General features: G+C 46.6%; 1 protein-coding gene across 5 annotated transcripts; it reads left to right on the top strand.

Moving 5' to 3' along the window:
- Positions 1-10,123: 10,123 nt before the first annotated feature.
- On the top strand, positions 10,124-23,240 carry LAX1 (lymphocyte transmembrane adaptor 1). 5 transcript variants are annotated; one of them, XM_063613685.1, is made up of 6 exons: positions 10,165-10,388; positions 10,532-10,659; positions 15,935-16,044; positions 16,465-16,575; positions 17,166-17,245; positions 18,961-23,240. In XM_063613685.1, the coding sequence occupies exons 2-6, from the start codon at positions 10,571-10,573 to the stop codon at positions 19,765-19,767; spliced, it is 1,197 nt and encodes a 398-aa protein (XP_063469755.1). In that variant the 5' UTR covers positions 10,165-10,388; positions 10,532-10,570; the 3' UTR covers positions 19,768-23,240. The 5 variants fall into 5 exon arrangements, with proteins under 5 accessions (XP_055090864.1, XP_063469755.1, XP_055090863.1 ...); XM_055234888.2 differs by having other exon boundaries at positions 10,522-10,659; XM_063613686.1 differs by adding an exon at positions 14,832-14,945 and having other exon boundaries at positions 10,165-10,659.
- Positions 23,241-24,919: the final 1,679 nt, after the last annotated feature.

Below are 24,919 nucleotides of genomic sequence, written 5' to 3'. Positions count from 1 at the left end.
CCTATGAGGATAGAGAGGACAAGTCTTTTTTCTTTGGCTAAGGAGGGCACAGCAGGAAAAAACATTAGCTGCTGATTTTTTTCCTCCATGGCCCACCCTATTGTTACTGGAAAGGGGTCCCAATCCAGACCCCAGAAGAAGGTTCTTGGATCTCGCACAAGAAAGAATTGGGGGTGAGTCCATAAAGTGAAAGCAAGTTTATTAAGAAAGTAAAGGAATAAAGAACGGCTACTCCATAGGCAGAGCAGCCTCCAAGGGCTGCTGGTTGGCTATTTTTTTTTTTTTTTTTTTTTTTTTTTTTGAGACGGAGTCTCGCTCTGTCGCCCAGGCTGGAGTGCAGTGGCGCAATCTCGGCTCACTGCAAGCTCCGCCTCCCGGGTTCACGCCATTCTCCTGCCTCAGCCTCTCCGAGTAGCTGGGACTACAGGCGCCCGCCACCACGCCCGGCTAATTTTTTTGTATTTTTAGTAGAGACGGGGTTTCACCGTGGTCTCGATCTCCTGACCTCGTGATCCGCCCGCCTCGGCCTCCCAAAGTGCTGGGATTACAAGCGTGAGCCACCGCGCCCGGCCCAGGTTGGCTATTTTTTTATGATTATTTCTTGATTATGTGCTAAACAAGATGTGGATTATTCATGAGTTTTCTGGCAAAGGGGTGGCCAATCCCCAGAACTGAGGGTTCCTCTCCTTTTTAAACCACATGGGGTCTAATGTTGCCATGGTATTTGTAAACTGTCATGGCACTTGTGGGAGAGTCTTTTAGCATGCTTATGAATTATAATTAGTGTATAATTAACAGTGAGAATGACTAGAGGTTGCCACCTTGGTTTTGGGCTTCTTTACCACATGCTGTTTGTGTTTGTTGTTGTTGTTTGGTTGGGTTTTTTTGTTTGTTTTTTGTTTTTTGTTTTTTGTTTTTTTTAGACATAGTCTTGCTCTATCACCAGGCTGGAGTGCAGTGGCACGATCTCAGCTGGCTGCAACCTCCTCCACCTCCCGGGTTCAAGCAATTCTCCTGCCTCAGCCTCCCGAGTAGCTGGGACTACAGGCACGCACCACCACGCCCAGCTAATTTTTTTGTATTTTTAGTAGAGACAGGGTTTCACTGTGTTAGCCAGGATGATCTCGATCTCCTGACCTCATGATCTGCCCACCTCAGCCTCCCAAAGTGCTGGGATTACAGGTGTGAGTCACTGCGCCCGGCTACATGCTGTTTTATCAGCAAGGCCTTTGTGACCTGTATCTTGTGCCGACCTCCTATCTCATCCTGTGACTAATAATGCCTTAACCTCCTAAAAATGCAGCCCAGTAGGTCTCAGACTTATTGGCCTCCCCTATTCAAGATGGAGTCGCTGTGGTTCGAACACCTCTGACACCGTCACACATTTATGTCCCAAATTCACAGCGGCAAGAAGCACCTAAGAGACCTTTTCAGATGGCCCAATTAACTCCTGTGGTCAGGCACTGTGCTAAATGCCAGATATGCAATAAATAAAACATAGCCCCTGCCCTCAGGTTCTCAAAGTCTACTTGGGGAGACAAACATTTAAACAAATAACTCCAGTGACTTGAGAGATGTCTCACAAGGATGCATGCACAGTGCGATGGGGGCACAGAAGAGGAAACCCAGGTCTCAGAAGGGAAAGGCTCACAGAGGTGGTGGTACTTAAGGCACATTTTTTAAAATAATAATTTTGGTTTATTTTTGTTGTTGTTGTTTCAGAGACAGAGTCTTGCTCTGTTACCCAGGCTGGAGTGCAGTGGTGCAATCATAGCTCACTACAGCCTCAAACTCCTGGGTTTGAACAAACCTCTTGCCTCAGCCTCCCCAGTAGCTGAGACTACAGGTGTTTGCAACCATGCCTGGCTAAATTTTACAAAAAAATTTTTAGGCCGGGCGCGGTGGCTCACGCCTGTAATCCCAGCACTTTGGAAGGCTGAGGTGGGCGGATCACAAGGTTAGGAGTTCGAGACCAGCCTGGCCAACATAGTGAAACCCCATCTCTACTAAAAACACACAAAAAAATCAGCTGGGCATGGTGGTGTGCGCCTGTAATCCCAGCTACTCAGGAGGCTGAGGCAGGAGAATCACTTGAACCCGGGAGGCAAAAGTTGCAGTGAGCTGAGATTGTGCCACTGCACTCCAGCCTGGGGGACACAGCAAGACTCCATCTCAAAAAAAAAGAAAAAATTTTTTTTTAGAGCAGAGGTCTTACCATGTTGCCCAGGTGCAATAGTTTTTTTCTGTAAAAATGACACTTAGCTGGGCGCAGTGGCTCACGCCTGTAATCCCAGCACTTTGGGAGGCGGAGGTGGGCGGACCACCTGAGGTCGGGAGTTCAAGACCAGACCGACCAACATGGAGAAACCCTGTCTCTACCAAAAATACAAAATTAGCCGGGCATGGTGGCGCATGCCTGTAATCCCAGCTACACGGGAGACTGAGGGAGGAGAATCACTTTAACCCAGGAGGCAGAGGTTGCAGTGAGCCGAGATTGTGCCATTGCACTCCAGCTTGGGCAGCAAGAGGGAAACTCCGTCTCAAAAAACAAAAAAACACTCAATCTTTGTAAAAATTCAAGCAGTAAGAGTCCAAAGAAGAAAGTAACAAAACACCTCAGCCCCATAACTGAGAAAGAGCCAGTGTAAAGTTTTAAAGTGTGACTTTACTGAAATTTTACATGAGAAAAAGAAACTGCTGTTAAAATGAAGCAACTCAGGCCCAGCGCAGTGGCTCACGCCTGTAATCTCAACACTTTGGAAGGCCAAGGCAAGCAGATCACTTGAATTCAGGAGTTCGAGACCAGCCTGGCCAAGATAGTGAAACCCTGTCTCTACTAAAATATACAAAAAAATAGCTGAGTGTGGTAGCACACACCTGCAATCCCAGCTACTTGGGAGGCTCATGCATAAGAATTGCTTTAACCCTGGAGGCAGAGGTTGCAGTGAGCCAAGATCATGCCACTGCACTCCAGCCTGTGCGACAGAGTGAGACTCCGTCTCAAAAAAAATCAATGGGCTGGGCGTGGTGGCTCACGCCTGTAATCCCAGCACTTTGGGAGGCCTAGGCAGGCGGAACGCCTGTGGTCAGGAGTTCGAGATCAGCCTGACCAACATGGAGAAACCCCGTCTCTACTAAAAATACAAAAATTAGCCAAGCATGGTGGCACACACTTGTAATCCCAGCTACTCGGGAGGCTGAGGCAGGAGAATTACTTGAACCTGGGCAGAAGTTGCAGTGAGCCGAGATAGCGCCATTGCACTCCAGCCTGGGCAACAAGAGTGAAACTCCATCTCAAAAAAAAAAAAAAAAAAATTAACTAAATTAAATTAAGGAACTCAGTGGGGCACAGTGGCTCATGCCTGTAACCCCAGCATGTTAGGAGGCTGAAGCTGTCAGAGGCATTTGAACCAGGGCAACTTCATCTTGAATAGGGGCTGGGTAAAATGAGGCTGAGACCTATTGGGCTGCATTCCGAGTCAGTTAAGACATTCTAAGTCACAGGATGAGATAGGAGGTCAGCACCAGATACACGTCATAAAGATCTTGCTGATAAAACAGGCTGCAATAAAGAAGCTGGCCAAAACCCACCAAAACCAAGATGGTGACAAGAGTGACCTCTGGTCGTCCTCACTGCTATACCCCCACCAGTGCCCTGACAGTTTACCAATGTCATGGCAATGTCAGGAAGTCACCCTGTGTGGTCTAAAAGGGGAGGCATGAATAATCCACCCCTTGTTTAGCATATAATCAAGATAAAACTATAAAAATGGGCAACCTGTAGCCTCAGGGCTGCTCCGTCTATGGAGTAGCCACTCTTTATTCCTTTACTTTCACTTTATGGACTCACCCTGAATACTTTTCTTTCTTTGTTTTTTTTTTCTTGAGACAGAGTTTTGCTCTTGTTGCCCAGGCTGGAGTGCAGTGGTGCAATCTTGGCTCACTGCAGCCTCCGTCTCCATGGTTCAAGTGATTCTCCTGCCTCAGCCTCCCGAGTAGCAGGAATTACAGGCACGCACCATTACACCCAGCTTTGTATTTTTGGTAGAGATGGGGTTTCACCATGTTGGCCAGGGTGGTCTGGAACTCCTGACCTCAAATGATCCGCCCGCCTCGGCCTTCCAAAGGGCTGGGATTATAGGCGTGAGCCACAGCGCCAGGCCTGTCCTGAATACTTTCTTGTGCGAGATCCAAGAACCCTCTCTTGGGGTCTGGATCAGGACTCCTTTCCAATAACGAAGTGGGTGGATTGCTTGAGCCCAGGAGTTCGAGACCAGCCTGGGCAACATGACGAAACCTTGTCTCTGCAAAAAAATACAAAAATTAGCCAGGCATGATGGTGCGTGCCCGTAGTCCTAGGTATTCAGGAGGCTGAGGTGACTGCTCCACTGCACTCCAGCCTGGGTGACACAGTGAGACTCTGGAAAAAAGAGAGAGAGAGAGAAAGAAAGAAAGAAGAAAAAGAAAGAAGAAAGAAGAAAGAAAGGAAGGAAGGAAGGAAGGAAGGAAGGAAGGAAGGAAGGAGAGAGAGAGAGAGAAAGAAGAAAGAAAGAAAGAAAGAGAAGAAAGAAAGAAAGAAAGAAAGAAAGAAAGAAAGAAAGAAAGAAAGAAAGAAAGAGAGAAAAGGCCGGGCTCGGTGGCTCACGCCTGTAATCCCAGCACTTTGGGAGGCCGAGGCGGGCGGATCACAAGGTCAGGAGATCGAGACCATCCTGGCTAACACGGTGAAACCCCATCTCTACTAAAAATACAAAAACAAAAATTAGCCAGGCATGGTGGCAGGCGCCTGTAGTCCCAGCTACTCGGGAGGCTGAGGCAGGAGAATGGCATGAACCCGGGAGGCGGAGTTTGCAGTGAGCCGAGATGGCACCACTGCACTCCAGCCTGGGCAACAGAGCAAGACTCTGTCTCAAAAAAAAAAAAAAGAAAGAACAGAAGGAACTCGCATAAAGGCCCAGAATACAAAAGTGACAATGAACTGGGTCTGCTTGGAATGCAGTGTGCAGCTGCAAGACGGCAGCACACCTGACTGGCTACTTTGCAGTAAGGACTGTCTGTTTTAGGTACAAATCCAATGCCTAGTGCAATGCCGTGGGAGATGTCCCATCAATATGTATTTAAAGCATAAAGTAACACCTGGAAGGCAGGCAAGTAAGCATCAAGAAAAGAGAAAGGCCAAAGGGGGCCATTAAGAATAAAGAAATGAACTAGTGTCATAATAGCATAATAGCAGCCCCATTTAATGAGCTCTTAAATACGCCTAAACCAAGCATTTTTCATTGTTGACCCAATTAATTCTCAACAACATTACATAAGTAGTATTATTATTGTCATATTACAGCCAAGGAAACACCCAAAGAAATTAAATGAACTGCTAAGGTCAGCCAGGTAGTAATTTAGAACTTGAACTCAGGTTGATGCTGTTAACATGTGCTTTCTGCCTTCACAAAGAAAACTTCTGGAAAGTTTCTGGTGTTAGCAACATCACGAAAATAACACATAGTTCCCCCATCCCCACCAAGGGACTTTGTGGACTTAGATACACAAATTATTTCTATTTAAAACCAATCTTAACCCAAGTGCTGCGGCTCATGCTTGTAATCCCAGCACTTTGGGAGGCCTAGGCAGCTGGACCACTTGAGCTCAGGAGTTGAAGACTAGCCTGGCCAAAAAGGCGAAACCCCCGTCTCTACAAAAAATATAAAAATCAGCTGGGTATGGTGGCATGTGCCTGTAATCCCAGCTACTTAGGAGACTGAAGAAGGAGAATCACTTGAATCCGGAAAGCGGAGTTTGCAGTGAGCCTAGATCATGCCACTGCATTCCAGCCTGGGCGACACAATGAGACTCTGTCTCAAATAAATAAATAAATAAATAAAACCAGTTTAGGGCCGGGGCAGTGGCTCACACCTGTAATCTCAGCACTTTGGGAGGCCGAGGCAGGCGGATCACCTGAGGTTGGGAGTTTGAGACCAGCCTGGCAAACATGGTGAAACTCCATCTCTACTAAAAATACAAAATTAGTGGGTATGGTGGCACATGACTGTAATCCCAGCTAGTCAGGAGGCTGAGGCAGGAGAATCACTTGAATCTGGGAGGCGGAGGTTGCAGTGAGCCGAGATGGCGCCATTGCATTCCAGCCTGAGTGACAGAGCAAGACTCTGTCTCAAAAAAAAAAAAAACAACACACAAAAAATAACAGTCTAGGCCAGGTGCAGTGGCTCATGCCTGTAATCCCAGCAAGTTGGGAGGCCGAGGCAGGCGGATCACAAGGTCAGGAGTTCGAGACAAGCCTGGCCAACATAGCAAAACCCCATCTCTACTAAAAATACAAAAATTAGGCGGGCGTGGTGGCGAGCACTTGTAATCCTAGCTACTGGGGAGTCTGAGGCAGGAGAATCACTTGAACCCGGAAGGCGGAGGTTGCAGTGAGCCAAGATCGTGCCATTGCACTCTGGCCTGGGCGACCAGAGCAAGACTCCGTCTCAAAAAATAAATAAATAGGCCATACGCGGTAGCTCACACCTGTAATCCCAACACTTCGGGAGGCCAAGGCAGGTGGATCACAAGGTCAGGAGTTGGAGACCAGCCTGGCCAATATGGTAAAACCCCGTTTTTTCTAAAAAAAAAAAAAAAAAATACAAAAATTAGCCGAGCATGGTGGTGCATGCCTGTAGTCCCAGCTACTCGGGAGGCTGAGGCAGAAGAACCGCTTGAACCCAGGAGGCAGAGGTTACAGTGAGCTGAGATCACGCCACTGCACTCCAGCCTGGGAAAGGGAGCGAGACACCGTCTCAAAAATAAATAAATAGTTGTTTGTTTGTTTTTGAGGGGAGTTTTGCTCTTGTTGCTCAGGCTAGAGTGCAATGGTGCAACCTCGGCTCACTGCAACCTCTGCCTCCCAGGTTCAAGCAATTCTGCTTCAGCCTCCTGAGTAGCTGGGATTACAGTGAGGCACCACCACACCTGACTAATTTTTTGTATTTTTAGTAGAGATGGAGTTTCTCCATGTTAGTCAGGCTGGTCTCAAACTCCTGACCTCAGGTGATTCAGCCGCCTCGGCCTCCCAACTTGCTGGGATTACAGGCGTGAGCCACTGCGCCTGGCCAAAAACCAGTCTTGATACTTTAGAATCCTGTCAGCGGGGTATGAACCAGAGCAACTCTATCTTGAATAGGGGCTGGGTAAAATGAGGCTGAGACCTATTGGGCTGCATTCCCAGACAGTTAAGGCATTCTAAGTCACAGAATGACATAGGAGGTTGGCACAAGATATAGGACATAAAGACCTTGCTGATAAAACAGATTGCAGTAAAGAAGCCGGCTAAAACCCACCAAAACCAACATGGCCACGAGAATGTCCTCTGGTCATCTTCACTGCCACACTCCCATCAGCACCATGACAGTTTACAAATGCCATGGCAACAATAGGAAGTTAGTCTATATGGTCTAAAAAGGAGAGGCATGAATAATCCAGCCCATGTTTAGCATATCATCAAGAAATAACCATAAAAATGGGCAACCAGTAGCCCTTGAGGCTGCTCTGTCTATGAAGCCGCCATTCTTTTATTCCTTTACTTTCCTAATAAAGTTGCTTTCACTTTACTCTATGGACTTGCCCTGAATACTTCCTTGGGCAAGATCCAAGAATCCTCTCTTGGGGTCTGCATCAGGACCCCTTTCCTGTAACACCTTTCTGGCAACCACTGAAGGAACTATAGTGCAGAAACCCCCAATCCAAAGGCTAACTTTGGGTAAGTGTTGGGGTCTGGTAACACTCATATGTAACATCTGACCCCCAAAAAATCATGAAAAGTGGTTAAAACACTAGAGCAGGCTGGGTGCAGTGGCTCACACCTATAATCGCAGAATTTTGGGAGGCCAGGGTGGGCAGATCACTTGAGCCCAGGAGTTTGGACCAGCCTGGCTAACATGTTGAAACCTCATTTCTACTAAAAATACAAAAATCAGCCATGTGTGGTGGCATGTACATGTAGTCCCAGCTACTTGGGTGACTGAGGCAGGAGAATGGCTTGAGCCTGGGAGGCATAGGTTGTAGTGAGCAAGAGCATGCCACTGCACTTCAGCCTGGGCAACAGGAGTGAAACCCTGTCTCAGAAAAAAACAACATCAACAACTCTAGAGCAATCAGATTTAAAACATACACTCCTTGGCCAGGCGCGGTGGCTCATGCCTGTAATCCCAGCACTTTGGGAGGCCAAGGCGGGCGGATCACCTGAGATCAGGAGTTGGAGACCAGCCTGACCAACATGGAGAAACCCTGTCTCTACTAAAAATACAAAATTAGCTGGGTGTGGTGGTGCATGCCTGTAATGCCAGCTACTCGGGAGGCTGAGACAGGAGAATTGCTTGAACCCGGGAGGCAGAGGTTTCGGTGAACCAATATCACGCCATTGCACTCCAGCCTGGGCAACAAGAGCAAAACTCCATCTCAAAACAACAACAACAACAACAAAATACACCCCATTTCCCAGGAACGAGTGTTTTTTGTTGTTATTGCTGTTGTTTTTTCCCCGCTATTATGATGAATCATTTCAGCTACCTACTTTTTGTTTTAGTTTGTCAGTTTGATTGGATTTTGCCCCATGGGGAAGGAAAGGAGAGCAGGATGAGGGGCACAGCCAACGCCTGGAAACCTGGCACTCACCTGCAGCCTGGGGCAGGTAACTTGGGCGGCTGCCTCTGAGGTGGTGATTTCCCTGAGATGTGGGGGCAGGAGAGAATCGGACAACCAGAGGGAAGATTGGTCTAACTGCTGCAGATTGGGTAGATAAGATAAGTGAGGCCCTGAAATGATCACATGCAATGGAAAAGTTCTTTAAAAAAAAAAAAAAAAAAGTTGGTTTTTTTTTAAGTAGCAGCCATGGTTCTGAGGTTTGGTTCCATGTGCCCTTTCCTTGTACTGCCTTCCAAGGTCCTGATTCACACACAATCCCTTATTGGTTCCAATGGCCCAGGACCCCAGTCCTTGCCACCAGCATGATGGATCTTGTGAGTAGTCCTAGTTCCTACTCAGACCTGATCCAAAGGAGAAGTGGGCAGAGACCCAGTTTCCAGCTCCAGCACCAGCTGCCTCTGAGCCATTTCTGCTTCCTACCAGGTGAAGCTCCTGGGAGGGAAGGAGTCCAGGACCTGGAATGATAAAGCTCCCTGGAAAGCCAGCCATGGCCAGTCTGCAGCCCCTGGGGACTCTGTAAGAGTCGGGATGCAGACAGGCCAGGGACTGCCACCTCAGGAAAGCTGAGGACCTCAGTGTCCACTGGGAAGAGATGGGAGGGAGGCATGATTCTAGGAGGGTACTGCTGGTCTGCCCTTCCATTCGTCTGGGAATCCATTTCCTTGTGGAAGTACAATCAGAGAGGTTCTTCTTCACATCCTCACAACAGTCTTAGTGGCCCCTTCTCTTTGGACTCTCCCAAGATGCAAAGAGTGTTTCTGGAGATTAGTAGGCTCAAGAAGGGAGGGGAGTTAGCAATAGATTTTGAACAATCTTCAAAGTTTGGAACACTTTGGGTAGCTCTTAAGGGTGAACTTGTTCAGCTTCTGAGACAGGTGTGTGACAAGTAAGACTGTGACTGATCTTCAGAAGATCCCTGAGAACAGGAGATCACCAGCAGCCAGGAGCTGTGGAAGGTTGCCTTGGGGAAGCAGGGGTCCTGCTAACCCAGCATAACCTCTATTCTTAAGGTAGTGCCCGGAGCAGAGGTTTCCAAAACATGAAACACAGACGAGCTCCATCAAAATCACCTGAAAGCTCCATCAAATTCACCTGGAAAGCATCAATATCCAAAGCCTGCCCCCTCTGCACCCTCCACCCACTGAATCAGAAGAGGGTCCCGGAGATCTGCATTTGACTCTAAAAGGCAACCTCCGGTGCTCCTTAGACTTGCTTAGAAAACACTGTAAATCCGAAGACTTATAAAACTCTGTCTCAGAAACTCAGGGTGAAGAATCACAAGTTCTCTACCACCCTGCCCCATTTTTAATCACACTCATCACAGACCACAAAGCACCTGGCAAACCCAGGGAACGGTGGGTTGAAGAAATGTTTTCTTCTAGCAGATTAAGAGCTGAGCAGAGTTTCCTGTGCCCTGTGCTTCATTAGCACATTGGTGGTGTCGTTTCCGGTGACTGACTCTCTGTTTCCATTCTGGCAAAGTGGTTTGCTCTTTTCACTCTGCTTTGGGTGTTGAAGGAAGATGAGCTTCTCACGGAGCCGCTCCTGAGCCTCTTGGCAGTTTCCCCCTCTGTGCCCCTCATGTTTCCACCAGAAGGCAGAAGCCATAGATTCTCCCTGAGCCACCTCACTTGGAAGCACCACGTCCGGATGAGATCGCACGTCCTGCAGTGGACATTAGCCACGTCCAGGTAGAACCAAACCTGTTGCTTTTGTATGTTGGGTCAACTCGGCCTGACGTTTCAGAGATAGACATAAGATAGGGAGTTTGTTGCGGGGGTGGGGAGAAGTGGTAGACATGCTGGCTAACTGATTATGATTAAGAGAAACTTAGAAGCTGAAGCCAGAGAGCATCTCAAAGGTTCCTGATACAATGGATGGTGTGACTCCAACCCTTTCGACAATCAGAGGGAGGACCTTGGAGTCCAGCACTCTGCATGTGACTCCCCGCAGCCTGGACAGGTGAGTGACTCAGGGTGGTGAGCTCCACCCTGCCCTGATTTAGGCAGAAGGTCCTAGTCCACCCTTAGGAGCTTCTTACACAGCATTGCTGCCACCTCTCAACACCCAGGCTCAGGTCTACTAAACCACCAAACTCTAGGCTTGGAGGCATTTGCTCAGGGGTGCTAGGGGGAAAGGAAGGTATTGAGGAAAGAAAGAAGATACTGTGGTAGAGGAAAAACTGTGATAACACTGGTCCTTAAAGCTAGTTGCTTAGACTGGTTGGATTTCTCACCTCTCAGAGGCCCTGAACCCTATCATCAATCTTTCCTAGGTGTCACCATGACAGAAACAAAAGGCTGAGTTTTCCAAGGGTGTGTTTTGATATCCAAAAACTTGTCATGAATAAAAAATGTAGTGATGGATGTAATAAAGATACGTCTTTAGGACGTAAAATCTTACAGAACTAATCATGGGTATGAATTACTGCTACTACTTTCAATCTCATACAAACAAAATTAAAAATCCATCCACAGTTGAAACTATAAAAACATTGGTAGCTAACCAGGCACGGTGGCTCATGCCTGTAACCCCAGCACTTTGGGAGGCCAAGTGGGGCAGATCACCTGAGGTCAGGAGTTCAAGACCAGCCTGGCCAACATGGTGAAACCCCGTCTCTACTAAAAATACAAAATTAGCCGGGGGTGGTAGCATGCTCCTGCAGTCCCAGCTACTCAGGAGGCTGAGGCAGGAGAATCACTTGAATCCGGGAAACAGAGGTTGCAGTGTCATGTCATTGTACTCCAGCCTGGGCAACAAAAGCGAAACTCTGTCTCAAAAAATAAAATAAAATTGCAGTCGTTTGGGGAAATAAATGTTATTATCATGGCAAACACATGTCACTTGCAGGTAGATATGAGCATCGATGAGCAATGAATCAGAAGCCTGAAGCATCTCTCCAAAACTATTTCTTCATTTATTTTTATTTATTTCTAATTGGCAAATCAAATTATATATATTTATCATGATAGCCTGTTGTTTTGAAATATGTATACATTGTACAATAGCTACATTAAACTAATTAAGATACACATTACCTCACAATTTTCTTTTGTGGTGAGAATACTTAAAATTTCTCAGCAATTTTCAAGAATATGACACATTTTTATTAACTATAGTCATCAACACTTTTTTTGTTTTGTTTGTTTGTTTGATTTTTTTTTTTTTTTTTTTTAGACGGAGTCTCGCTCTGTCGCCCAGGCTGGAGTGCAGTGGCGTGATCTCGGCTCACTACAACCTCCACCTCCCAGGTTCAAGCTATTCTCCTGCCTCAGCCTCCTGAGTAGCTGGGATTACAGGCATGCGCCACCACCCGCGGCTAACTTTTTTGTATTTTTAGTAGAAATGGGGTTTCTTCATGTTGGTCAGGCTGGTCTCGAACTATCTACCTTAGGTGATCCGCCCACCTCCGTCTCTCAAAGTGCTGGGATTACAGGCATGAGCCACCGCATCTGGACCATCAACACATTTTTATTAACTATAGGCATCACATTATACAACAGATTTTTCTTTCTCTCTAACTGATTTTTTTTTTTTTTTTTTTTGAGACGGAGTCTCGCTCTGTCACCCAGGCTAGAGTGCAGTGGCGCGATCTCGGCTCACTGCAAGCTCTGCCTCCCAGGTTCATGCCATTCTCCTGCCTCAGCCTCCTAAGTAGCTGGGACTACAGGTGCCCGCCACCACGCCCGGCTAATTTTTTTGTATTTTTAGTAGAGAAGGGTTTTCACCGTGTTAGCCAGAATGGTCTCAATCTCCTGACCTCGTGATCCACTTGCCTCGGCCTCCCAAAGTGCTGGGATTACAGGCATGAGCCACTGCGCCCAGCCTCTAACTGATATTTTGTATCCTTTGACCAACATCTCTGCAACCCCTCCCTGGTAACCACCATTCTACTCTCCACTTCTTTTTTTTTTTTTTTTTCTTTTTTTGAGACAAAGATTCACTCTTGTTGCCCAGGCTGGAGTGCAACGGTGTGATCTCAGCTCACTGCAAGCTCCACCTCCCAGGTTCAAGCGATTCTCCTGCCTCAGCCTCCCCAGTAGCTGCGATTACAGGTATGTGCCACCATGCCTGGCTAATTTTGTATTTTTAGTAGAGTTGGGGGTTTCTCCATGTTGGTCAGTCTGGTCTCAAACTCCCTACCTCAGGTGATCCGCCCACCTCAGCCTCCCAAAGTGCTGGGATTACAGACATGAGCCACCGCTCCCCACGTTGGTAGTTCTATTTTTAATTTTTGAAGAACCTCCATAGTGTTTTCCATAATGGCTGTACTACACTTAAAACTATTTCTATATTAATTCATTTGTTTATTAATTCATTCACTTAACAAATATTCATCAGGGCCCTACTAAGTACCAAGCACTGTTTAAGGCACTAGGTGAACAGGATAAACAAGTCCATAAATTCCTGAAGATTATAGTCAAGTGGGAGAGTCAAATAATGAAAAGTGCTGAGCATGGTGGCTCATGCCTATAATCCAAGCACTTTGGTAGGCCAAGGCAGGAGGATCAATTGAGCCCAGGAGTTCAAAACCAGTCTGGGCAACACATGGAGACCCTGTCTCAAATTTTTTTTTTTTAAATAAAAAAATGATAAACAGATAAGCATATGAATGTATAATATCCACCAATCAGGCTGGGCGCAGTGGCTCACGCCTGTAATCCCAGCACTTTGGGAGGCCAAGGTGGGCGGATCACCCGAAGTCAGGAGTTCGAGACCAGCCTGACAAATATGATGAAACCCCATCTCTACTAAAAATACAAAAATTAGCCAGGCGTGGTGGTGCACACCTGTAGTCCCAGCTACTCGGGAGGCTGAGGCAGAAGAATCGCTTGGACCCGGGAGGGGGAAGTTGTGGTGAGCCAAGATCATGCCATTGCACTCCAGCCTGGGAAACAAAAGCAAAACTCTGTCTCAAAAAAAAGATATATCAATCAATCATCAGTGCTATGAAGAAAAAGTGGAGCACAGCAAGGGGACTGCAAGTAATAGGGTGTGGCCATGGAAGACGTGTCTGAGGAGATGACATCTGACATTTCAGAAGAGGTCTAAATGAGAGGGACTCAGCCATGCAGACAGCTGGGAGAGGAGGATTCCTGGGAGAGGGAATGGCAGGTCTGACGCAGAACTGTGCTCCGCATGGGCAAGGGATCCTGGCAGCCAAAGTCGGAGGGAAAGTGGTAGGAAATAAGGTCAGAGGTAGGCAGAGACCAGATCATATCGTGCCGTCAAGTCCTCACTGAGGAAGGACTATAGACTTTATTCTAAGTCACTTGAAGCCAGGGAGAGTGATGAGTAGAGGAGGGATGTGATCTGATTTACTGTTTAGAATTATCACACTGGTTTTTGTGTGAAGACAACAAATGTTGAGGCCAAGAGTTAAAGCAAGGAGACCAACCAGGAAAGTTATTGCAAAGGTTCCTGTGAAACGCACAGTGGCTTAGACCCGAGTGGTGGCAACAGAGGAGCAAGAGGTGGTTGGGTTTGGGATAAATGCCCAGGGTAATACAGTCAGAATCTGCTGGTTGACTGGAAGTGGGACATGAAAGAAAAAAAGCTCCAAGTCAAGAATGGCTCCAAGGTTTTTGACTAAGCCACTAGATGATGGGAAACACCTGGAGAGTAGCAGGTTTATGTGGGGAGAACAGGAGCTCTGTTTTGGTTTGAGCTGTCTCCTAGGCAGCTAGTTAGAAATGCTCACTAGAAACTTGGATGGGCTGGGCGCAGTGGCTCACACCTGTAATCCCAGCACTTTGGGAGGCTGGGGCAGGCGGATCATTTGATGCCAGGAGTTCAAGACCAGCCTGGCCAACATGGTGAAATCCCGTCTCTAATAAAAATACAAAAAAAAATTAGCCGGGCGTTGTGGCGTGTGTCTATAGTCCCGGCTACTCAGGAGACTGAGGCAGGAGAATCGCTTGAACCCGGGAGGCAGAGGTTGCAGTGAGCCAAGATCATGCCACTGCACTCCAGCCTGAGCGACAGAGCGAGACTCTGTCTCAAAAAAAAAAAAAAAAAGAAAGTTGTGTAAATAAGCCTAAAACTCAAGGGGACAAAAACCTTCCCTGTTAAATGCCCTGGTTTCTAATAATTGGGGGTAGCACGCCAGTTCCTGATTCCTGCTGTAACTTCAGTTGGCAGCTTCCTGTTGCATCAGGCATAGCCACCTGGGATTGTAAACATCTGGACGCATTTCAACACCCAAGCAAAACTGACTAGTGACACCAGCCCTGCCAGGGAATTGCAAGGTAGCACAGAACATGAATTGGTTAAACTTCACACAACAGTAGCATGTTGCTTGGAGACCAGCTCCACAAATTGGTGCGGCGGGGGGCGAGGGGGGCATTATTCAAGTTCATGCAAGCTGGACTCTGTCACAGAGCCACTCCTTAATTGTACGTTGGCTAATCCTCTCCTCCAAGCAAGCCAGGAAGCCCACGAGTAGGGAACAAGAAGGGACAAATGTCTTTGACTTTGCAGGTTTGGAGGACAGTGTGGCAGAGTGGAAAGAGCATGGTCTTTGGATGCAAACAGACCTAGATTCACATTCCTTCTCTGCTCCTTCCTACCTAGGTGATCTCTGACATGTTACTTTACCTTTCTGAGTCTAAAGCTCAGGTTACTTGGCCACAAAGTGTGATAGGATTGTTGTAAAGATTAAATAAGTTTCACAGGCCAGGCGCGGTGGCTCACGCCTGTAATTCCAGCTAACTTTGGGAGGCCAAGGCGGGCAGATCACAAGGTCAAGAGATTGAGACCATCCTGGCCAATGTGGTGAAACCCCGTCTCTACTAAAAATACAAAAATTAGCTGGGCGTCGTGGCACACTCCTGTAATCCCAGCTACTCTGGAGGCTGAGGCAGGAGAATGGCTTGAACCCAGGAGGCGGAAGTTGCAGCGAGCTGAGATCATGCCACCGCACTCCAGCCTGGGCGACAGAGAAAGACTCCATCTAAAAAAAAAAAGAGAAAGAAAGAGAGAAAAAGATTAAATAAGTTTCGCGTGAACCCCTGGCACCTGGTAGGCATTTGAAAGGAATAGTTCCCTTCTCCCCTGTCCAAGTCCCCTCTCTCCATAAAGTCGATATTCTGAGATAACCCTCTCTTCCACCACACCCCATCTGGGCTTTCCTTCACTCGGCTCCCATTCCAAATCTTCATGCTCTAACTCCTGAAGGAAATGTCTCCTCCAGCCTCTCCACCCTCAGCTAGCGCATGGCATTTGATTGTTTTTCTAGAAATAAAGACCAGATCAGCAACATCTTTTCTGGGTTCGCGGGACTCCTCGCCATCCTCCTAGTCGTTGCGGTTTTCTGCATCTTGTGGAACTGGAATAAACGAAAGAAGCGTGAGTCCCTTGTTTGTCCTGAGTTGAGACACAGTAGGATTAATAATCTAGCCTGGAATTTAAAGCCCAGCTTATTTACCAGGGATAAACTATTGGCCTGGGGAGTCCTCAGTTCTTACCTGATACATTGGCCACTGCCTCACTCAAGATCCTGAACTGTGGCTCCAAAAGCCCAGTGCTGATGGAGTTCCCCTGGGAAAGACATTGCCCTGGTGCCCTGTGTCCAGTTTCCTCTTTATGTTCTGTCCATCAAGTCCCCTATTCCTCTCACTCAAATCAAAATTCCTGTAGCTCGAGTCTGAAAGGGTATTTTTGCAAGAACTGGCAAGGATGGGGAGCATTTTCAGGGGCCACCATGAGTCCCTTCACTCTGGGCAGCTGACCCCCGCCATGACTCCCATCTCTCTCATTGCCTTGCAGGACAAGTTCCTTACCTCCGAGTTACCGTCATGCCCTTGCTGACTTTGCCACAAACCAGACAAAGAGCCAAAAATATTTATGACATCTTGCCTTGGCGACAGGAAGACCTTGGTAGGTTTTTCCTTCTAATCTATGGAGTCCAGATGTTCGAACTTCTACTCCCAGAATGTGCCTCTCACCCTCCAGAAGCAATTTTCTTTAAGTTCTCAAACCTATTTGCCCTTCAGAGCGTATCAGGGAGAATGGGATAGATAGACTGTCAGCTGCAACTCCAGGGGGGTCTGGAGGGCTCCAGAAAAGGAGCAGAGGGTCACCTGGGCTGGGAGTTTTGTTTTTTCTTAATGTTAAGGCAACAAAAGAAAGCCAAGTGTGTCCAGGCACGGGGAAGACACAAAGGAAGAGAACTCGGTGCCAGCATCACAGGCAGAGGATGGGGCGGGGAGGAGGTTCTCACACAGGAGGTTGTTTCTCAGCCTCCTAACCCCTGTGATAGCATCCTCCAGTGCCACAGAAGCTGAGGGGCTTCCGGTTCTCAGAATGTCATCCCCATAGCTCTGACCTCAGAACATGAGAGAACACCAGACCCAAGGCTGGAAATTGCAGACACCATGCAAACCCACTTCATCCATGATGCAGGGATTATTTGGACTGAAGCACTCAGAGGACTGACTATCTTCAGGATTTGTTCTCTGTCCTTTCAGGGAGACATGAGTCAAGGAGTATGCGCATTTTCAGTACCGAGAGCCTCCTCTCCAGAAATTCCGAGAGCCCACAGCATGTGGTAAGAGTCAAGCTTCTTGGGAGAATGACATGTCTCTGCCAGAAGAACTGCGGGGAAAGAGTTATAGGGCTTGGATCTGGTTTCACTGCAAACAAACAGCCTGCCCTTTGGCACTTGCCCTGCAGTCCTATTAATAAATTGGGAAGACTAGCCTCAGGATCTCCTATACCCAAAAAGAAAAATTAAGGACAGAGGCAAGTGTTTGGAGTTATAAAAAGGGCACCAGGGTACAGATATTCAAGTGCATAATGTCAGAACTGAAATTGATTGGTATACATATATATATATATATTTTTTTTTTTTTTTTTTTTTTGAGATGGAGTCTTGCTCTGTCACCCAGGCTGGAGTGCAGTGGTGCGATCTCGGCTCACTGCAACTTCTGCTTCCCAGGTTCAAGCAGTTCTCTTGCCTCAGCCTCCCAAGTAGCTGGGATTACAGGCGTGCGCTAACATGCCCAGCTAATTTGTGCATTTTTAGTAGAGACGGGGTTTCACCACGTTGGCCAGGATGGTCTCAATCTCTTGACCTTTTGATCCACCTGCCTTGGCCTCCCAAAGTGCTGAGATTACAGGCATGAGCCACCGTGCCCAGCATTTTTTTTTCTTTTTTTGCTCACTCCAACCTCTGCTTCCCAGGCTCAAGCGATCCTCCCACCTCATCCCCCTAAGTAGCTGGGACCGCAGGCGCACACCACCATGCCTGGCTAACTTTCGTATTTTGTGTAGAGATGGGGTTTCACCATATTGCCCAGGCTGGTCTCAAACACCTGAGCTCAAGCAATCTGCCCGCCTTGGCCTCCCAAAGTGCTGAGATTACAGGTGTGAGCCACCATGCCCTGCCAATTGATTGTTTTAACAAAGACATGACAACATGCTTATTCAAATGAATGTTGCTGCCTTCAAAGTGATCACCTTAGGAGGGTATGCAAATATTCCAACAATGCCATTGGTGCTCAAAACACACTTAAAAACCTGCTTTGGATATTGCTTCCAGGGCTTATGTCAATTATTTCAATTACCCTCAGGAGCAGAAATATCTGTAAGTCATTCAGCACTGTAGCTGATATAGAAAGTGTTTGATCAAATGAGATTGTTATAGGACCAACAGGTTTGTGCGTCTGCTGCCTGGTAACAAAACATACACTGTCCCTACTAAAAATGCAAAATATTAGCCGGGCGGTGGTAGGAGGCACCTGTAATCCCAGCTACTCAGGAAGCTGAGGCGGGAGAATCGATTGAACATGGGAGGCAGAGATTGCAGTGAGCTGAGATCGCTCCACTGCACTCCAGCTTGGGCGACAAGAGCGAAACTCCTTCTCAAAAACAAAAATAAAAAACAAACTTATGATGTAAATATTATGATAATCTTCATTTTATAAATTAGGAAATGAAGACACCGAGAGATTAGGTCAGGTGCTCATACTCACTTGGCACAAAGTGGTGAGGCTAGGATTTGTACCTTTAGTCTAAGCCTCACCTTTAGCCACTATGTTGTACTGCCTCTCAGTGGGCTCTTCGGTTGATAATACTTTCGTCCCACCCGCCCCTCGCCAATTGATTCCCATACTGTGGCCAAAAACCAGTTGCAATTTATCATCACATTTGCACTGTTGCTCTTTGTTTTTTTGAACTATGCCAGTGGTATTTTCCAAGAAGAAAGGCTTTGTCCATATTTCTACTTGCATCTGACCACTGGCTTCCTTTTCTTCCTCATAGCCCTCCCAAGCAGGCAATGCCTTCCAGGAGCATAGAGCCCATATCCATGCCACGGAGTACGCGGTGGGTATCTATGACAATGCCATGGTCCCCCAGATGTGTGGGAACCTCACTCCCTCAGCACACTGCTTCAATGTCAGAGCTTCCAGAGACTGCACAAGCATTTCTTCAGAGGATTCGCATGATTATGTCAATGTCCCCGCAGCAGAAGAGATTGCTGAGACTCTAGCTTCTACCAAAAGCCCTTCCAGAAATCTCTTTGTTCTTCCCAGTACCCAGAACCTGGAGTTTACTGAGGAAAGAGATGAGGGCTGTGGACATGCTGGTGACTGTACCAGTTTGTATTCTCCAGGAACTGAGGACAGTGATTCACTCAGCAATGGAGAAGGTTCTTCTCAGATCTCAAATGACTATGTCAACATGACAGGGTTGGATCTCAGTGCCATCCAGGAGAGGCAGCTCTGGGTGGCTTTTCAGTGCTGCAGAGACTATGAAAATGTTCCAGCAGCAGATTCCAGTGGAAGCCAGCAGCAGACTGAGAAAGATGTGCCATCCTCAAACATAGGTCATGCCGAGGACAAGACAGATGATCCCGGGACCCATGTCCAATGTGTCAAAAGGACATTCCTTGCTTCAGGGGATTATGCAGACTTTCAGCCATTCACACAGAGTGAGGACAGTCAGATGAAACATAGAGAAGAGATGTCAAATGAGGACTCCAATGCCTATGAAAATGTGCTAACTGCCAAGTTAGGAGGCCGGGACTCTGAGCAGGGACCTGGCACTCAGCTCCTTCCTGATGAATGAAGACCCAGGTACCCAGCTGTAAAGCCACATTGAGTAGCCTATAGACTACTGCAGAGTCTAGTGCAGACCCGTGATCACCTTAGTGCTTCAGTGGATTCACTGGTTAGATTAAAAAGAGGCTGAGAAGAGCAGGGAACTAAGAGGCCACACAAAAGCAGAGGTTTGGGAATTCCAGAAGGGAATTCTTTTCAAGCAGAGTGTGGTTATCTCCTGTACCAGCCTAAGAATGTTTGCTGAAACTGTTTCCTAGAACTGTGAGGAAAGCAGGAAAGTAGTGCACAGTAGTCTAAGATTATTACCTTCATTAATACCAACAGGCTGCAAAGCAAGAGTAGAGATTATTGTATATTCCAGGCAGAGGTCAAAAAGAAGGAAGAAGTTGGAGTGGAGTGGGGTGGACAATTTCCATTTTAAAGAGTGTAGGCAGGCCAGGGGCAGTGACTCATGCCTGTAATCCCAGCACTTTTGTAGGCCGAGGAGGGCAGATCACTTGGTACCAGGACTTCTAGACCAGCCTGGCCAACATGGCCCATCTTTACTAAAAATACAAAAATTAGCCAGGCATGGTGGTGTGCCCCTGTAATCCCAGCTACTCAGGAGGCTGAAGCAGGAGAATCGCTTGAGCCCGGGAGGTGGAGGTTGTAGCAAGCCGAGATTGAGCCACTGTACTCCAGCCTGGTGACAGAGCGAGACTCCCTCTCAAAAAAACAAAACAAAACAAAACAAAACAAAAGTGTGGGCAACCAAATGCAGGTGAGGATGCAGAAGAATAGGAACTGTCACTGGTGGCGATGGGATTGCAAAGCGTCAGGGCCACTTTGAAAAACTATTCAGCAGTTTCTTATAAGCATAACTTATCAGATGGCCCAGCCATTTCACTACTACAAGTTGACCCAGGTGAACTGAAAACTTATGTTCACACAAAAACTCGCACATGACTGTTTATAGCAGCTTCATTCATAATTACCAAAAGCTAGAAATAACCAAGATATCCTTCAACAGGTGATTGGATAAACTGTTGATATCCATTCCTTGAGTTTATCCATACTCAACAGTAAAAAATGAACTCTTGGTTCACACAATAATAAACACATACCTTAAATCCATTTTGCTAAGTGAAAGAAGCTAGGCTTAACAGTCTACATGTTGGGCGATTCTATTTATATGACATTCTGGAAAAGGCAAAACTATAGGGATGAAGAACAGATCAGTTGTTGCCAGGTTTGGGAAAAGGAGGGAAGTTTGCTACAAAGGGGCTGCAAAGGGAATTTTTAGGCTGATGGAGCTGTTCTGTATGGTACTGTGTGGTGGATACATGACGATATCCATTTGCAAACACAAGAACTGTACACATGGCCAGGCGCGGTGGCTCACGCCTGTAATCCCAGCACTTTGGGGGACCGAGGCAGGGGAACACGAGGTCAGGAGATTGAGACTGTCCTGGACAACATGGTGAAACCCTGTCTCTACTGTCTCTAACATTTGTAAAACTGTCTCTAATTTGTAATTTGTAAACCCTGTCTCTCATATTTGTAAAAACACAAAAATTAGCCTGGCACGGTGGTGTGCGCCTGTAGTCCCAGCTACTCAGGAGGCTGAGGCAGGAGAATCGCTTGAACCAGGAAGGCAGACTGCACTCCAGCCTGGGCAACAGAGAAAGACTCTGTCTCAAAAAAAAAATAATAATAATAATTATACGCTAGACAAAGGGGCTTTTATTGTATGCAAATTTTAAAAAATGAACAGACCGTCAAGGGAACCCAGGATGGTATGCAAATTGTGGCAAATGAATCTAATTGTATTATAAATGTATGATATCAACTCACTGAAAGGGATGGGGAAAAAAAGAACTGACAATTGAAGTTGGAAAACAATGTTTTGACTTGTAACTGTAGATAAGGACACAAAGAACTGTATACAAAAACTGCACTCTGGTTGGTAAATTTGTATCTCACAGAGGCATGGCTTAGCAATTCTGAAACGACTTTATATGTATATTTGGGTTAAATAAGTCAATCTCTTGTAGTTAAAGAGAGACAGGTTAGTGTAAGAACTGAATTGCAGGGCACCCAACTGGTGTCCAGAAAGCTGGAAAATTGGTTGGCTGTTGGGGGAAAAAACCCACACATTTGGTGTCAGAAGTGTCGTGAGTGAAAACAGACCATCACTCCACCAAGTGGCCAGCATTTAAATTCATGCCACACAGAGGGAACCATGACAGTCTGGTACTGATGACAAAACAGGGTTAGCCAGGGCAGCAGCAAGCGCATCAAAACGACAATCCCATAATCAAGTAAGGAGAAGTTTGTATCATATGTGAGAATGAAGCTTAAATGGACTGAAGAAAATCTTAAACATTGGCATGACAGAATTCTCATAACTAAGAGGGGATGAAAAGTTATGGGATCTAAATTAGAAGTTATGAAGACATCTGTCACCCAGTAAGGGTGGGAGGGACAACATATCAGTTGGGGGCAGGTCCTGGAATAAACTATGCCAGCTCTTTTTTATTTTTTGAGATGGAGCTTTGGTCTTGTCACCCAGGCTGGAGTGCAATGGCATGATCTTGGCTCACTGCAACCTCCACCTCCCAAGTTCAAGCAATTCTCCTGCCTTCACCTCCCAAGTAGCTGAGATTACAGGTGCCTGCCACCATGATAATTTTGTCTTTTTAGTAGAGACGGGGTTTCACCATGTTGGTTAGGCTGGTCTCGAACTCCTGACCTCAGGTGATCCACCTGCTGTGGCCTCCCAAAGTGCTGGAATTACAGGCGTGAGCCACCACGCTGGGCCCTAAGGCAGCTCTTGCTTGTTTACACACCAACAAGCTGGATACCTCAATCAGCCAGTCACACTTACATACTCTCCCAAATCAAGAATGATTAATGCACTGTAGATTGTCTCATATTTAGATAGGTAACTTTTCTGTTTATTTCTTGTTTTAAGAAATTGTTGCAAATGAATCAATGAAAATTTTTTTATTGAATGTTAATTTTTTTCTTTCCATTTATGGTTTTGTTTTCTCATATTAGTTGCCAGGAAATGTTGACTAATTGTCTTATCTCATACACTCGATAATGCTAAATATGAGGAAATTTTTTCAAGATTAGGATAGGATGAAAAAGTAGATATAAAGATAACCAAGGCCAGGCACAGTGGCTCATGCCTGTAATCCCAGCCCTGTGGGAGGCCACGGCAGGCAGATGACTTGAGCCCAGGAGTTCAAGACCAGCTTGGGCAACATGGTAAAACCCCATCTCTACAAAAAATACAAAAATTAGCTAGACATGGTGGTGCTTGCCTGTAGTTCCAGCTACTCGGGAGCCCAAGAGGTTGAGGCTGCAGTGAGCCATATTCTTGCCTCTGCATTCCAGCCTGGGCGATAGCAAGACTCTGCCTCAAACAAACAAAGATAACTAACCCATTTTGATTCCTTAATTAGTTAAATAAAATGAATTAATTACCCAAACCTACATTATATTGATTGTGTCTTCATTCAGGATACTGTTTAGTACAAAACACAGAGGTTTGCTAAGTTTCATCCTTCCCTCTAGAAGCCCCCACCCTCTAATGGTGAATGGAAGATGAGGTCTTGCTGTCCCTCTGGCATCTGTTCTCCTTCAGCACCCCCTTACTATGACAGGCTTTATCATCAATTCTGGGTTTCCTGTGGGCTGAGGGCCTATACTGACTTGCAAATATTTCCAGAAACTCTCAGTCAATAAGCCGGTGTCCTGCTCCCCTGAAGTTAGAGAGAAATGGAAGCAAACAGGCCTCTCTCTCCTCTTACCAATCACTTCCTTCAGCATTCCCAGCTCCAGACTGGGAAGGTAGATGTCTGTTTCTACCCTGAAGAGTTAGGATCATTTCAGAAGAATATGACAACATAGCCAGAAAACTCTAACCTTTTCTTTTTATCTCCAATGCTTCTTTGACTCTCCAGGGGAAATGAAAGGAACCTGAAGCCCTTCACGAGAGCGCAATTTCCCATGCAGGGCCAGCTTCCTGAGCGTGCTGCCTGAGCAGTTGCACGGGGCCTGGCACTCAGAAGGGCCCTGCACTTGGTTTAATGTTGTGCTGTTGCCATCTTGAAATTCTTACCTTTGAAAGAAATTATTATCTTTGAACTCGTGTTTTGTAAATGAAGTCTGTTGGGACAATGGAGAATGCACATGGGAAGAGAAGATACTCATAATATGTATGTCCATCATCCATTGCCTCCCATTTATATATAGTTTTTGCAGTGCCTTATGAGTAGAGAATTCTGGCAGACCCACATTTCATGGAAGTTCAGCATGATTCAGAGTGGGTATGTCAGAGGCATTGGAACCAGAGTGACTCCATCTTAAATGGCAGCTGGGTAAAATGAGGCTGAGACCTGCTGGGCTGCATTCCCAGAAGGTTAGGCATTCTTAGTCACAGAATGAGATAGGAGGTCGGCACAAGATACAGGTCACAAAGACCTTGATGATAAAACAGGCTGTGATAAAGAAGCCAGCCAAAACCCATCAAAACCAAGATGGCGATGAGAGTGACCCCTAGTCATCCTCACTGCTCATTATATGCTCATCAGAATGCATTAGCATGCTAAAAGACACTCCTACTGGCACCATGACAGTTTACAAATGCCATATCAATGTCTAGAAGTTACCCTCTATGGTCTACAAGGAAGATGAACCTTTAGTTTTGGGAAATCTCCACCCCTTTCCCAGTAAACTAATGAATAATCTGCCGGGCGCGGTGGCTCACGCCTGTAATCCCAGCACTTTGAGAGGCCGAGGCGGGCGGATCACGAGGTCGAGAGATCGAGACCACCATGGCCAATGCGGTGAAATCCTGTCTCGACTAAAAATACAAAAAAAAAAAAAAAATTAGCCGGGCATGGTGGCAGGCGCCTGTAATCCCAGCTACTTGGGAGGCTGAGGCAAGAGAATCGCTTGAACCCGGGAGGCGGAGGTTGCAGTGAGCCGAGATCGCGCCATTGCAGTCCAGCCTGGGCAAAAAGAGTAAAACTCTGTCTCAAAAAAAAAAAAAAGAATAATCTGCCCCTCGTTTAACATATGATCAAGAGATAACCATGAAAGGCCAGGCGTGGTGTCTCACGCCTGTAATCCCAGCACTTTGGGAGGCTGAGGCAGGCAGATCACTTGAG

This window comes from Symphalangus syndactylus, chromosome 19, assembly GCF_028878055.3.
Source record: "Symphalangus syndactylus isolate Jambi chromosome 19, NHGRI_mSymSyn1-v2.1_pri, whole genome shotgun sequence".
NCBI lineage: Eukaryota > Metazoa > Chordata > Mammalia > Primates > Hylobatidae > Symphalangus > Symphalangus syndactylus.
The sequence above is the reverse complement of the archived record's forward strand: the minus strand, read 5'-3'. Positions and strand labels throughout refer to the sequence as shown.

Coding starts and splice junctions, on each gene's coding strand:
- LAX1 (XM_055234889.2), top strand. CDS start 10,279: ATGTTTCCACCAGAAGGCAGAAGCCATAGATTCTCCCTGAGCCACCTC. Junction 10,389..15,934: donor TGGACATTAGCCACGTCCAG/GTAGAACCAAAC, acceptor TTGTTTTTCTAG/AAATAAAGACCAGATCAGCA. Junction 17,246..18,960: donor CCGAGAGCCCACAGCATGTG/GTAAGAGTCAAG, acceptor TCTTCCTCATAG/CCCTCCCAAGCAGGCAATGC.